The sequence below is a fragment of the Labrus bergylta genome, chromosome 18 (assembly GCF_963930695.1).
Source record: "Labrus bergylta chromosome 18, fLabBer1.1, whole genome shotgun sequence".
Taxonomy (NCBI): Eukaryota; Metazoa; Chordata; class Actinopteri; order Labriformes; family Labridae; genus Labrus; species Labrus bergylta.
In genome coordinates, this window is record NC_089212.1 from 6,708,278 (window position 1) to 6,723,934 (window position 15,657).

At 42.5% G+C, this 15,657-nt stretch overlaps 1 protein-coding gene across 1 annotated transcript; it reads left to right on the plus strand.

Annotated features, from left to right (window-relative positions):
- The first annotated feature begins 865 nt into the window (after nt 1-865).
- Nucleotides 866-13,163, plus strand: LOC109989501 (mitogen-activated protein kinase kinase kinase 7). The gene is made up of 14 exons (XM_020641279.3): nt 866-1,350; nt 2,756-2,866; nt 3,320-3,385; nt 3,853-3,898; nt 4,731-4,869; nt 6,018-6,142; nt 6,390-6,518; nt 6,694-6,824; nt 7,759-7,843; nt 7,993-8,123; nt 8,694-8,832; nt 10,232-10,293; nt 10,629-10,744; nt 11,198-13,163. The coding sequence occupies exons 1-14, from the start codon at nt 1,285-1,287 to the stop codon at nt 11,367-11,369; spliced, it is 1,518 nt and encodes a 505-aa protein (XP_020496935.1). The 5' UTR covers nt 866-1,284; the 3' UTR covers nt 11,370-13,163.
- The last annotated feature ends 2,494 nt before the right edge of the window (nt 13,164-15,657 follow it).

Sequence of the window (15,657 nt, forward strand, 5' to 3'; positions counted from 1 at the left end):
ACAGGAAGTCACATACACATGGCTGGCATGGTCGTTTGTACAGCATGAATGAACATGTTTACAGCCTGGTACAAAAAACAAAACAGGTCTGATTAGTTAATGTCATCATTGGCACACACTAAGCGGGAGGTGAATTTCTTTGAACGGCTCTGTTTTGATTTTATGAACGATACGTGCATAGTGAGGCTCTTGGCTGACATGATTGACATGTGGGTGCAATATAACGGTTCGTCAAGAGGCTTAAACCCCGCCTCAGCTCCAGCTCTTAGCCTGTCGTTAGGTTGACTGAAAGTTAGACTGAGACAGGATTTCCAACATGGCGGCTGCTGCTGATGAGCCTCCGGAGCCCCCCGCGTGAACAGAAGACTGACGTCACTCAGGCTTATTCTTACTATTAATAAGTACCTCCCATATAAATATCCCGTTGCCTATCCTGTCTTATTAGCCACCATTTAAAAATTATGAGATACAACGTCCTAATTTCGAGTTATTATCTCACAATTTTGACTTAATATGGGCAAAAAACATCAACAAAGCCCAGTTTTATTTTATTTTTACAGGCAGAAATGGGCTTCCATAGACATTTAGCCTATTTGTGGTAATGTAATCTTTTTTACACAAGTTGTGTGCGGGACTGAGAGGGTAAATGTGTGTGTGTGTGTGTGTGTGTGTGTGTGTGTGTGTGTGAGACATGAGGGAGGGGGTTGTCTGCTACAGACTGTACAACACTGCAGGCTACAGAAGAACTATTACTGTATTAGTAATGCAGTAATGGAAATATTGTTTGTCGCCCCTTGTGGAGACTCTTAACCACGTAGAAACAAAACAAAGCTGCATTCAAGAGCGCGACTCCCGTGGTGGGCGTGTTTAACAAAGCCCTCCACCCCACTATTCACCTCAGAAGACTTCAAATCTAAAGATGAGTGCTGCTGTGTAGTTTTTAAATCACTTTAAAGTCGGTTTAACGAGTCAAAAAGCTCCGTTTCGCTGTTTTTCGTACTGTTTCTGCGGTGAGACGTTCACGAACACTCAGATGTTTCAGTAACGCTGCGTTAGCTGCTGCTGCTGCTGGTGGCTGCCTACTTCCTGATTTCCCCGCAACAGATGAAAACGACTGATTGACTGGAGCCAAAACACAGCAGCATCGACGGCTCATTTTTTTGTGTGTGTGTGGGTGTGTGTGTGTGTGTGTGTGTGTCCTGGTTATCACAAGAAGAGCTCCGGGTTTTAAGTTCACCTCCTGTTTTTTGAGGAGTGTCCCCGCCGCTCCGCTTCGTCGCCGTGATGGTGGAGACTCCAGCCGGCTGTCTGTTTGAAGACATCCAGTATGAAGACATCCAAGTCGAAGCGGTAAACTTACTGATACTGAACACACTCACAGAGAGAAAACAAAAGGCTCCTACTTAAACTAGCTGTGCAGAAATGTTAGGGAGAGATGTTCAAGTTGTCGCAGTGAAATCTCAGCTTTCTATTCTTTCTTTATGTTCATGAACACAACGGGATGCTTGTGTAACTGTACCGCCAGCTGTCCTTCAGTGTTAGAAACAGAAACCTTAACAAACAGCCTCTGAAACAAGCTAAAAGGCATTAAAACAACAGCGAGGCCCTGCTGTTTAAAGCATCTAGTGAGGCGTTCAAGTTTGACAAGGACTTTCCATTAAACAGAAGTTTGCACATTAAAACCCCCTCCTCTGATATTTAGGGGAGTGTGTCGTATTAAGAGGCGCTGCTTGTCAACACTCATGACAGGCAACTGCTTGGGGCCCCAGACCGAGTCCAGACCTGTGAGGGGGCCCCTGAGGGCTCACAAACTTTAAACCATTTCTTGTTTATTGCTTCATCGACTCGTAACTTTAATTGATGTCCCTTCGTGTGGCATAATGACACAAATCAAAGAACCCAGGATTAGAGTTTATATGGGAGTATCTGAACAAATAGCATTAAAGGTGCACTATGGAGTGTTGGTAGAGACATATGAAAGTTGGAGAAGTGTACAGATCATGTGCTATATGTCTATAACTCTGTACTTAAACTGTCCTCAGAGGAAAATGTGCTCCCTGTAACACTGTTTGAAGATGCTGTGAGAGAAGTTATGTTGGGGGGCCACAACAGTGAAACTGTAACTCTCCTCGTCGCTTTTTAGCTCCAAACAGAGTTCCAGGGATCCATTTTTTCTTTGAGTAAAGTTTGTGTTTTTAGTTCAGAAAATGTATCATAGAATTGTTTCACTTCAGTAACTTCACATTTCACTACCAAATCTACATAGTGCACCTTTAAGGAAAATATCAAACTGAACCAATTTAAAACTGGTATAACACATTGCCTTTCTGTGTTAGATTGCTCTGAAGTCTGCGACTTATTGTCGTAAGGTTATTCTTTTTTTTTATTCTTGAAAGTCACACTATAGGTCATACTTTCTCTGATATCAGATTTCCCTCATCGTAAATTTGTAAATAGTTTTACAAAAGATCATGTTTTCCAGCCTTGATTTGTCAACAAGTCAAATTCAGTCAGAGTTAATCTGGAGTGTAAACACACCTTCAAACAAACACCCTTTAAAAACATGCTAACAAGCTTTTAAACAAACACAGAAAGGTTCTGGTTTTTAAAGCACTTCTTTTATCTGCTGAAGAGTGTTCAATCCTTGAGATAAAAAGTAGGCCTATCTTATTATAAATGATTATTTTTTGGTATTAAATGTTATTAACATCCTTCCTTGTCTGAGGTATAACTGTATTATATTTCCTTTCTTCAGGCGGTCGGCAGAGGGACGTTCGGCGTCGTCTTTAAGGCCATCTGGAAAGGAAAGGATGTAGCGATCAAAACCATCGAGAGTGAGAATGAGAGGAACGCTTTCCTCGTCGAGGTACATTTAACGTCTTTGTTTCTATTTGCAGCAGGAATCGAACTTACCTCAGCTTCATTTCTACTAAACAGACACATCGTGACATCTCCAGAGTCTGGGAGCTGTTCAGATAGGGATTAGCTCAGTCCACTCCCGGAGAGATCTCCAGTTAAACTCTTTTTGTTAAATAAATCTAAATGCCTGATAGTATCTTAAGACTCCACTTTAAAACCTTCAGATGCACAAAGTTGACAAGCTCACGAGACAAGCTTTTTTTTTTTTCTTCTCCATATGCATTTATTTGCTTTTACTTTGAGTCTGCACTGTGTAGCGCCCTCTCTGTTTGGCCTGAACATTGATGCTTATTCTGTTAACTCGTTTTTTTGTAAACATCTGTTTTTAAAGCTCTGTATGAATGAAGTTATTATTATAATGATCGTATGAATAGTAACGTGTGTGTCTTTTTGCACTCAGCTCCGGCAGCTCTCTCGGGTGAGTCACCCGAACATCGTGAAGCTGTACGGCTCCTGTGACAATCCAGTGAGTAACCCACACAACAACACTGACACTGTTACGTCATTTATCTTCCCTTTTTTAATTTCATTCTTCATTTTTCCTGTAAATTACACACACCCTCTATGTGTTTTGGTTTTGTGTTAATGCACTACTATTAAACTTCGGCCTGGGCAATAAAACGGTAAAGATAATTATCACAGTCTTACTTTTCTCAGAGTTTTCCAGCAGCGTGCACCGAGCTCATGATGGTGAAACTTTCCTCTGTTCAGTAGAGTTGGTTATGTTCTGACAGAAAGAATAATTAAACCACTATTAACCATCTGGTTTCAGTAAAAATCCGACTTTACATCTGAAAGACAAAATGATTTGATATTTATCGTCATATCGCCCAGCCATAATTAAACTCCTGTACTGTCATCAAATATATCTGTTCCTGCTCTTATGATGCGTTCAATGTCATCTCCTGAATCTTGCCTAACTTGTTTTCTCAGGTCTGTCTGGTCATGGAGTACGCAGAGTGTGGCTCCTTGTATAACCGTAAGTCATGACGAGTATATTCACGATTCAAACCGCAAAAGAATGAAAGAATTGTAAACAAAACACAAACACAAAGACAAAGACACACTTTGAAGTTGAAAAAGAAGTGTGATGAGAGGGGAACCTGACACCAGATCGTAGTGAATATATGAACCCTGCACCGTAATTTTATCGCCTCTAGTGAGTCGGTTATTATGATGATTATCAGCTCTAAAGGCGACTGGAGACCCAGAGTCCTCTAATGGCCCGGCCCCACTATACACGACTATTCACACGCCCCCATTGACTTTGTATTCGGACGCGACAGGCGACTAGGGCAAAGGATTGTGGGATGCTTGGCGAGCAGGCGCACGCACGAGAACCGAGAAAGGGGTGGGACAAAAAAAATGGAACTTAAGTGAACAATAAATGAGTGTGATTGACGCCATTTGATTGAGTATTCTGGATTCTCCTGTTGATTGACAGGGAAGGCTATTTTCCCCAAGCATTCAAACCGGGAAACAACATGGCGGCTGGGAAACACAAGCCGCAGGGAGACTAGGCGACGAGCGGGGCGTGACATTTAACAACTTGTCGTATGCAGTGGGGCTGCAGCGTTACACCACACACACACTAATACACAGCTCAAGAGGCACAAGTGGTTTAGTGTCCAAACGTCATCAGCTGATGGTGCAAACAGAGCCCGGGGCCTTCAGACGGTCTATGGAGGGCTGACGTCCCCGATCTGGACCCAGCTTTTAACTGAACTAACATAATGTTGCTGCTGCTCCATCATGTGTTTGTCCTCATGTTTGTCTTCTTCTTCTTCTTCCCTTCTCGTTGTCACTCTCAGTCCTGCACAGCGCAGACCCCCAGGCTCACTACACGGCGGCGCACGCCATGAGCTGGTGTCTGCAGTGTGCACAGGGAGTCGCATATCTGCACGCCATGAAGCCCAAGGCCCTAATCCACCGAGACCTCAAACCGCCAAAGTAAGAGTCTCTCCACGATCAATAAAAGCCAGGTCGCACAGTTCAGAGGTTTTCTTTTAGAAGAACTCTGAGAAGGAGAAGTGTTTCTTTCATCTCGAGCTTCAAACTGCAAACAAGAAGTTCAAGATTTAACAAGACTTTACGTAAAGAATAAAAGTCTGTGCATGTTACTTGGCATGCAGAGTTCCAGAAATGCCTGAGGGGAATCCCTGTGATGAAACACCCAATAAAAGCTTCACACACAAGATTTATGTCGTCAGGAATGGAATAAAAAAAAAAACAGAACAGCGTTTTGGATTTAAAGGGGAAAATCCCCTTAAAAAGTATCCTCCACTGTGAGCTTTAAGTAAAGAGACATAAACAGTTTGTGAAAATGACCATTATTCATCTGTTTTTAGCCGTGGTCGTGTCTTGTATGGTGGCTGACAAGTGCTCAAAAAGCCTCCAGTCTGACTCTTCAACATGCACCCAAATAAGGAGAGGCGTCCTGATATCCATGTCGCTATAGCTTAGCAGTGCTGTAGCGACATGGATAATATGCACATGAGCCAGCAACTACAGGAAGGTCTACTGCAGGTCCTCTCCATGTGGCCAATGACAGCACTGTGTGAGAACTGTGTGATGCACGGCCTCAGTGATCCGACAGGCTTCAGATTTGTCACTTCATTTTTTAAAAAGATTCCCTCAAAGACGGAAAAAACTCAGTTAATGCAACCTCTGATTGAGAACAACGTGCAGCATATTCAGAAACATGCAAAAAAAAAAAAAGCACACCTGTAAAAGTCCAAAACACGTGCAACGACCTGCTGCAGAAAAGTCGAAAACAACTTCATTCCCATCAAAAACGCTGCAAACACATTAACGATAGAACTGAGACCTCGTCGGCCACCATAGGCTCTGATCTGTAGACGGGCTGTGGGTGAGTGCGTTCAACCGTCAGGCGAGACTCAAAAATCTGAGCGCTTCAGATTTGCACAGATATTGATTTTCGATGGAGGATGAATTGAAACTTCATTGATTGAACTTGGTGCTCGTCTGATGTAAACCTGCGATGGTTTTTCCTTTTCCTCTAACAGGTCTATATTTTGCGGAGGTGTATCAGCGATACCGCAGTCATTCTCTGACCTCTGACCTCCGCTCTGTTTCAGTCTGCTGCTGGTGGCTCGTGGGACCGTGCTGAAGATCTGTGACTTTGGAACAGCGTGTGACATTCAGACGTACATGACCAATAACAAAGGAAGCGCCGCCTGGATGGCTCCGGAGGTGTTCGAAGGTTAAAACACAAACGCTGCGTTCACTCCTCAGTCTGAAAACAAGAGCTGCTTAAGTAGTCTTCACTATCGGGGTGGGGGGGATATATGTTTGCCTTAATGGTTTTTAACCCTTCACAGCTGCAGTTGGATACACCAGTTGAACCTTGCATGCACCTTGAATTTAGTGTTAAAATGAGACCTTCAGTCTTACCTTCATTTTGCGGCCTGTACATTTTGCAGTGAATGTATCGTCTTTGTGTATTTCAGGCAGTAACTACAGTGAGAAGTGTGACGTGTTCAGCTGGGGAATCATCCTGTGGGAGGTCATCACACGCAAGAAGCCCTTTGACGAGATCGGCGGCTCGGCGTTCTGTATCATGTGGGCCGTGCACAGAGGTGAGAGAAGTCCTGCAGAATCTCCACCAGCAGCTGATTCTCTTTTACTATTTATGATAGTTTAGCTTTAACATTTGATCTGCTAACTGTGCTGTTAGCGTTTGCTTATCGTGGGGATTGAAATGCAAGCTGAAGGGGAAACAGTCCTCTGACTGAGTGTCTCATGTGTCGGCAGGTACGCGTCCTCCCCTCATCAAAGACCTCCCTGAGCCCATCGAGAGTCTGATGACCCGCTGCTGGGACAAAGAACCGAGTCAGAGACCGTCCATGGAGGAGGTGAAGAACACCATGAGCAACCTCATGAAGGTGAAGACGCATCACACACTGTTCAAATACAGAGGGCTGCACAATACAACACAATATGAGAAACACATGGCATAAGAAAATATGCTAACACTTTAAATGAAGGTCACCATATTCACCATTAACTAGCTTCTTATTAGCATGCTAACTAGTAGCATACAGGCTGCTTATCAGTCATTATTAAGCGTTTCCTACTCTACATAGTCCATAGCTAACAGGCCATTCACTGAGAGTTTACCCTCCTAATTACTGCTTATTGATAGTTAGTTTGGAGGATGTTGTACAGGAATGATCACATAATCAGTACGGCCTGTATGAGGTAGAAATAAGTAAAAATTCCCAGAATACATCTGTCTAATAACCAAACTCGTTCCCAGTTTTTGCCGTGCCAACACGAGAAACATGTGCAAAGTGAACCGGAGATAAACATCAACTCAGTGTTGGTGCAGTCTGCTGCAGCGCTCTGCTCGGGTTTGTGATGTCGTGGGTTCAAGTTCTGATGGAAATTCAGATTTTGAACTGCATTAAATTTGCAGAAAATAAATGTTAAAGATGTTGAAAATGAAATGCTGAAGATATTTAGGGCACTAAATCCCTACGAGGCAGGGTATGTTACCCGGTTTGCATAATTGACACGTCAGCACCTGTGTGTCAGAGATCGATGTAAACACCTTCAGATTGACCGCCTGTAGGGAGGCTAAACATGAAATCCAGCCTAACCATGACAAAGCTAGTGTTGTTCTGATCAGTGCCACAGTAACTTGATGATGTGAACCTCTTTAAGGAGCAGCAGCCGGACATACTGAATGAACCCGGGTTTAACATGTGCTCAGGCGTCATCAAAGTGTCCTGCCCTCTAACACACGGACATGACAGCTGATTGGTTGACATTATAACCCGTCACTAACTCGCTAAGTGTTGTGTTTTGATTTCCCAGTACTTCCCGGGCTCTGAGGAACCTCTCAAGCTCTCTCATCAGTCGTCAGACGACAGGAGCGGCTCGTCATCGGCCACCAGCACAGGTAGATAAACCACTCTGCAGCTTCCACTGATGCATGAATATTTTCAACATCAGCATTAAAAATTCAACACTAGGGTATGAACGTGTGTGTTGGATACTTTGCGTGACACAGACAGAACGGGTTTGATGGCCGAGTTTGTGTTTCTGCAGGCTCGTACGCTGACTACACCTTCACCAGTAACCGGAGCGACGACAACTCAGAGCACAGAAACTCGACGGGACCAGAGGAAACGCTCAAGAGTTTCGAGGCCAAATTTCCACTTCAGTTCAAACCCTCAAAGGTAAAGGATAACTTCTCACAAATAACTTAATAAAGTTTTTTGCATTTCCTGTACACTCCCAAATCCCAAATCATTTTTTTCAGTTTGACCCTGCTTCAATTTGTAGTCCGCGTCTGGAAAAGCTCAATTATTGAGAGCAACTTGGAGATCTAGATCCCCAAAACTGAGATCTCCAACAGAAAAAAGAGAAGCAATTCAGTGATTTAACTGAGCTGTGTTAGATTATAAAATCAAAAACTTTGAATCACTTAATGAACTGACTTTGCACCATTGAAGGCAGGCTCACACACAAAGCTACGATCAGCTGTGTTTTGTAAACAAACAAAACATTTCAGTAATCTGGCTGAAAAACAAAACAGATGTATGATGACGTTCTCCGGCCCCTGGCTGAGAGAAAGACCCCTGATCTCTGAGATGTTTCTCCATTTAGTAAATCATGACTTAACTACTTTTTAAATGTTTTCTTTTATTGAATATCAGAAGCTTGTCTAAGATAAAAAGCTTTAAAAACAGACCGTCCTGTCGGGACTGTTTTGTTTAACCCATGACCGTCTTTCTCTCACCCCTCAGACACCCACTCTGCGTACCGGTCTGTCCAGAGTCTCAAGTGTAGAGAGCCAACCAGGACGCTCCCAGAGCCCCACACACTGCACCAGCCCTGTGACCACAAGCGGCCAATCAGAGCTCAGGATGACCTTCAGCCCCCCAGGTATGAGCCTGCATAACAACTGATCCTGAATCTGCAGTCAGACTGAATATCTGATGGTGTGTCTTAAAGCAGGAGTTAGCATTGCTGGCAGGCTAACGTCAGGAGAAGCTTTGTCCTCAACTTTAAGGGCACATATTATTTATGGTTTTCTAACTCTAACATGTGTCCCTAGTCCGTCTACAAACCCCCAATGATGAGAAAAGTCCATCCTCTCTGTCTTTTACCTGCTCCACTTTTCAGAAAATGTGTGCTCAAACAGGCCGTTTGGAGATTTTCCCTTCATGACATCACAAAGGGCAGTAACTCCTCCCCCAGGTGGGTGACACTCCCACAGCTAGGAGTTCGTTCTGCCCTCTGAGTCTGCCTTCTCACCGTAAACAATAGAGCATGGTTCAAGAAAGCCAGAGCCACCCAAGTCCTTCCAGAGAGGGGGCGTGGTCAGACACAGCTCATTTACATTTAAAGGTACAGACACAGAAACAGCCTGTTCTGAGCAAGGCTGAAATAGAGAGGTTTATAGACATGATCAAATACAGGATCAGAGTGGATTTAGAACAAGGAACTTCTCAGACATGTTTTAAGGAGCTCTGAGACTTATTTAAACTGGTTGTTGAAGAGGAGGAGAATATGTGACCTTTAAGTTAAACATCCTTGATAGAAAACTGGCTTACTTCTAGGTAAAAATGTAAAACACATAAAGTTATCAGCACATGTACGACATCAGGAAAGTTTGGTCAAGCTTTCCTCTGCCATCATGGACGCTCAGTAAATCAGAAATCATCATCTGCAACTTCTACATGAGATACAATAGTAGTATCATACAGATGTCAAAAATCTAAGTTAATTTATAATCCTGATCTGATTAATGATTTTCAAGTCTGTAAACCAGAACATGTGAAGTGTTTTATGTTTACATGGACTCACAATGACCAATCATCTTACAAACATCAGATTTAGATGATGAGATGTTATTTAAAAAAGAAGAAATGGCACCAAATATGTAGGATTGTATTTCTCATATTAGTGAGTGATTTCAATGAGTCTGCCTAACTTTATTATCCAGACAGCTTGTTATTGACATAAAAATTGTGGTTTTATATGAAGCTCCTGTTTCCGTGGGTTTGAAGGGAGTCTTTTCCAAAGGTTTCTTGATGTACTGTATCACCTCCACTTTACCAAAAGGACCTTCACTCAGCTGTGGGCGTGGCGTCAGTGCCGGAGTCTGAGTGAGGAGGGAGCGGTGTGAGAACGGCTCAAATTCAAAGCTTTAATTCATGTTGTACTGACCACTCTTAACCACTAGGGGGCATTAAAATGCAACCAACAAGTGGTTGTTTCTGTGCAGGTGTGTGTGTGTGTTTTCTCAACACTTGTGTGTTTTTGTGTGTGTGTGTTTTAGCCACAAATGGTTTGGACAGCTCTATTCCCCTGGCCTACCTGAAACTGGATCATCAGTTACAGGTGAGTTTACAGACTCTCTAGCTCTCTTCACAGCTTTCTTTGCAATCTTTTTTTTATTATGTTTTATTAAATGAACTTATTCACTATCTAAGAATACATTCAGCTGTCTTTATCCCCTGAAACATGGAGTCATTACATTTAGCTCAGTCTGCAATCAATTCTTGTCTCTGACCGTCTGCAGGTGAGCAGGAAGATTCATGTAGACACTCAGTATTTTTTTGCAAAGGCATGCACACATTTAGTGTTTATCATGTGTCAGGTGATGTACTTTGGTCACTGACTAAGCGCTATGTGAATAAATGTATTTAATCCTTGAGCGTTCTGTTCGTCTTCAGCCTCTGGCTCCGTGTCCGAACTCCAAAGAGTCGATGGCCGTGTTCGAGCAGCACATCAGGATGGCTCAGGAGTACCTCAAGGTCCAGTCCGAGATCTCTCAGCTTGTTCGGAGGAAGTAAGTCAGATCAAGAAAACCTGAAGTTTAATGATACAGATGAAATCTGTATCATTAAAGCCTAAGCATCCATACATCTATGATATATACCGCTGTTACTGTTCAGGGTTGCAGGGGGGGCTGGAGCTGATCCCTGTCGTCAGTGGGCGAGAGGCGGGGTAAACCCTGGACTGTTCTCTAGTCAGTGCATGTTTGACCCTGTGCTGCAGCCATCTTTATGTCCCTCTTTAACTCAGGTTTAACAGAGCTCCTCGTTTGACCTCGTTTTATTGCGGTCATGACTTTTATGCAGAAATGAGCAGAGTGTGTATTCATCATGAGACTGACATGTCAAACTGCCTTTACATGAACACTAAGTGCTCCTCCTCCCAAAGGCGCATGAACGATCTGTTCCTGCACGTTTCAAAAGAAATGTCCATAATGTGCTGACTGCAGGCTCTCTGTGTGTTTCAGACAGGAGCTGATGTCCGAGCTGGAGCAGGACCAGAGGGAGCAGCAGACCTCATCCAGACTCATCAAGGAGCACAGCAAGCTGCTGGAGGACAACAGTAGCCTGTCAACCCAAGTTCAGGGCTTAAAGAGCAAGCTGAGCATGATCAAGAGTCAGAACCAGCACCACAGCTAGGACAGGTGGTCCACGTTTCCTCTTCCGTTTTTTTTTTTTTTTTTAACTTCTGAAGGATGAGAGGATTCACTCCATGAACTGACTGTAAAGGGAGGACAACCCATAAATCATGAGGAAACAGAACTAAGAAGAAAGTGTCAAGAAAACATTAGAATCACAGCGTTTTGTCTTCAATTAGAGGCTTTAGAGTTACAATGGCATTTCAATTTTCCACATTTGTGTAATGAAATATAAACTTAGTGATGATAAGGCAGCTAGAAAAAATAAACCCTAGGCCCCTCATTAGCCGTTTTCACATATACACTCCTGAACATATCTAGATAATTACAGGAGGACTGCTCCGGAGATTCTCCTGACCTGGCTGTTCACATATACTCACAGCAGGAGACTCCTTGTCAGAGGGAAGTATCAGAGTCCGCTATACAATGATATAATGAGAATATTTGTCTTATATCACTGCTATGTGTAGTTCAACAGAATCACAATCTGAACTAAAGAGTGGAGAAGAACATACTGGAGAACAGAAAACATAATGCAGCAGGTTCATTAGAGCACGCATGCAGACACTTTATGCACCGTGTAGCAGTAACAGAGTATAAACGTCACTCCACCTCCTATTGGCTCAAGGTGAATTCTCCTGATTATATCCTGCTGCGTTTTCACATCAGCTCACTTAGACTTGCTGTGGAAAAAGTACTAGGGGGTCTGGCAGGAGAAACTCTGGGTGAAGTCTAAACGAAAAATGTGGCTGTTTGCGTTCACACATGCAGCTCCTTTGGGAAATATCTGGAGATTTTCAGGAGTTTTCTGCCAGTATGAAAGCCCTAACTAGCAGGAACAAATAGATTTGAATAATTGCTTCAAGTAAACCTTCTCCATCACGACCACTAAACATTCTTGTATTTGTCACTGTCAGTCTCTTGTCAGCTGTCCGATGTAATAACACCAAAAAGGCCCAAAACATAACTCTAAAACAAAGAAAACCAGTATTATAACTTTTGAATACATTTGACCTCCTTTGGTTGTCTCAAGGTAAATGAAAGTATTAGGCTGTGACAAACCACATCCTCCCTGCTCCTCGCTAAAAGGACGATATGGTTCCTTTAAACGTTCTGATCTTTCCTGATGGTGTCGCTGTGGTGAGACCAAAGACATTCACTCGGATTGTGACCCTGAAATGGACGGGAACGGTATATTTCCTTGTGGCCTTCTAATATCTATTTTTACCACGTAGTCTTTGTTGAGATGTTGAGCTGTATCTACAAGTGTCCTTTGTAAATTCACATGTTTATATATCCAGTGAATCGCGCCTGTTTGATTGTGTTTGATGAAAAGAGGGAAGGCGTCTTTTTAGCCCATTAAGACTGTGAACACGAGACAAACCAAAGGGAGTGTGCTGCAGAAGACAGAACAGATGTGTGCAGAGGTGTGTTTTTTTTAATTAGCCTTGCAGATGTTTTGTTTTTAAATGTTCATTTATTCACTTTTTTCCCCCACAGTTATATCTCACAGGATTGTATTCACATTACTTTGCACTGCACTTGTTCTGTTTCATCACATCTGCATGTTTTGTATTCACACTTGAGTTTTCTGTGGATTTCTTTACTTTAACATGTTAGTTCAGGCGTCGCCTTCTTGTACAGATCTTTTTTTTTTTTTTTTAATCTCAGTTTATTGTATGAAAACTTTCGATTGAAGCCCTGTGATTTCTGCAACATTTCTCGTGTCATTTTAAATGTACAGACTGCAGTTAAGTGCTTTTAGAAAAAAAAGTAAAGAAACTATTTTATAGCATTTTTTCTGTTCTCATAGTTTACAATTATTAACTGAAGACTGTAAATATTAATGGATGAAGCCGGAGTGACGTCACCAATCTGTTGCTGCAGGAGGCTCTGGAGTCCCATCGATGGCGGTCTCCTTGCTGGAAATGTTGTCTCAGCCTAACTTTCAGTCAACCTAACCACAGGCTGAGAGCTGGAGCTGAGGCGACCGTTACACTGTGCCTGGTGTAGCACAAATGTATTCACAAATCGATTCCACATGAGACAGATGTAAGACTGCGGCTGAAACACTGACCCAAATGTTTTGCTTATACCGATGGTCGACAGTCAAAACGCAAATCTCTCAGTTTACCAAATCTCCTCCTGGGATTAATGAAGTATTTCTGATTCTAATTATTTAAAGGAGCAGTATGTAACTCTGACACCCAGTGTTTAAAATGGGTACTGCAGTCAAAATTAAAAACATTGTAGAGAGCTGTCTCCCCCCCTCCTCTCTAGAGTCGATGCTCACACAGGTTGCCATGTGGTGGACACTGAAGCTTCAGTGTTTATCCAGCTCTGCATCGGTCTGTAAACCTTTCTGTGTTCTAACCTCTCTCCATTTTTCAAAAGCATCTCCAATATTGATCCTAGTTTGAGCACGTTTCTGCTCGTGGAGCTTATTAGAAACATGCAGAGGCTTTTTAGGTCGGGTACAATCACTTCTATCTGAACCACTTCTCTTGACCGCTTCCATCGCTGCAACACCTGTTGACCTGATAACTGCTCTCATATCTGACAAACTGAGGGGCGTCCAAAACGGCCGTTTGGGGGTGCCTTAAAACTGCCTACCTTCTCTGGTCCAAACAAATCCAGAGCATTCAGGAGCAGAATCTAAAGTTAGAAGGAGGACATACTGGCTGCTGCATTGTTGTCAACATAGCATGTATCCTTTATGTCTGATCATATAGTAAGATCACTTTATCATTTGATTATGGAGGTATTCTACAGATTGTGCCTTTAATGAATAATCTAAAGTGTATCATTTATGTAAAAAATATTGATGTAGCGGTATGTGTGAAATACTGAAACTCTCCGTTTGCATCTTAGTAATAACTTCATTTGGAATTAACAGAAAACAGAAAATGTTGCAATTAAAGAGTCAAACATGACTTTCATTTTCCTTCAGACCTAACACCCATATATTTACAAAAATATTCATTTTTATTTTTCTAATTTCAGGCTCAGTTTAGCTCGCATTATTAAAACAACTATTTAATAAGATCCGACTGATTGAGGATAGGCTTGGAGTATTTATTTGATTTGTTGGTATATTAAGAAACTAATGAGGGTGAAACAATTTGTCCCTGCAGCAGTTCTAGCAGCGAGCAGCTTCAGTACAGCAGGTTAATGATGTTAGCAGCCGTTCGTGCTGGAGGTGTGTGTTCCTGCTTTAACTGCAGGACTGAATGTGAGGCTGCAGTTTCCATAGCAATGCAGCCGTTTTTATAGATCCCACTACTCCCTTCAATAACAGTTTGACATGCTCTGTGGTAATTTGGTTTTATACTCACACACACTCACGAGAGAGCTGCTGGATGAAAGGCTGGACTCAATTTGAACCCACCATGGTGCGTTGAAGGTAGAGAAAGGAAATCATCTGACATTTAATGGACTAAGAGAAGACAGATAGACCCAAGTCTCCATTAATCCAACTCTAGTATTATGTAATATTTCACAAGTGTTGTTGTACGCTGAGCCATTAACAACAGCAACTTCAGGCTGCGTTAGTAGCTAAACTTAACCCAAACCTGGCTGTTGGTGTGTGTTGCTGATGATCTGCACAGGTTTTATCAATGTCTGGTTTTGCTGCTTTGATTTAAATACTTTATTTTGTATCTTTAAGTTCCAAGATGCCCCCCCCCCCCCCCCCCCCCCAAATTTATGCAGCAGTCTCAGAATACTGTACGTCTGGTTTCCATTTAGACGATCATAAAGCAGACAGTCACGCTGACCGGAGCTACATTCCTTGACGTCATCAGAAACGCCCCTTCATGAGGGTCTAACAAAAAACAGTTTTTTTTTATAAATCTGTTCATGCAATCTTTTATTTTCTTGCAACATGGACGGGGATTGTAGAGGAAATTAAGAACTTCGAAGAGTTTCTGTGACAGCGAGGAGAAACCTGCATCGTGTTTTAAAGCTCAACTAATCTGGGAAACCATCGGAAATCAACTGACAATGATAGTGTATGTACTCCGGAAGTGAGGGAAATTTTTTCAACTTTACCCTTTTCTTCCTATTCCTACATTTTAATTACACGGAAATGTAACTTCAGAGTAGTTGACTTGTTAAGAAAAACAATACTCCACATCGAGCACAATTTGTTCAACAGGGCTAAACTTTAGCAAAGTGTGGCTGACGTTAACAGTGCTACCACCACCAACCCGTCTGTCCTCTTTGTAGTTGAACTTTTACATGTCTGTGCTGAATGTGGTTACACATTGCTCTGTATATATCAGTTTGTC

Excerpts from the sequence above, each read along its gene's own strand:
- LOC109989501 (XM_020641279.3), top strand. The coding sequence starts at position 1,285 with ATGGTGGAGACTCCAGCCGGCTGTCTGTTTGAAGACATCCAGTATGAA. Across the intron at positions 3,386-3,852 it reads ACGGCTCCTGTGACAATCCA|GTCTGTCTGGTCATGGAGTA; the intron begins GTGAGTAACCCA and ends TTGTTTTCTCAG. Across the intron at positions 4,870-6,017 it reads CGAGACCTCAAACCGCCAAA|TCTGCTGCTGGTGGCTCGTG; the intron begins GTAAGAGTCTCT and ends GCTCTGTTTCAG.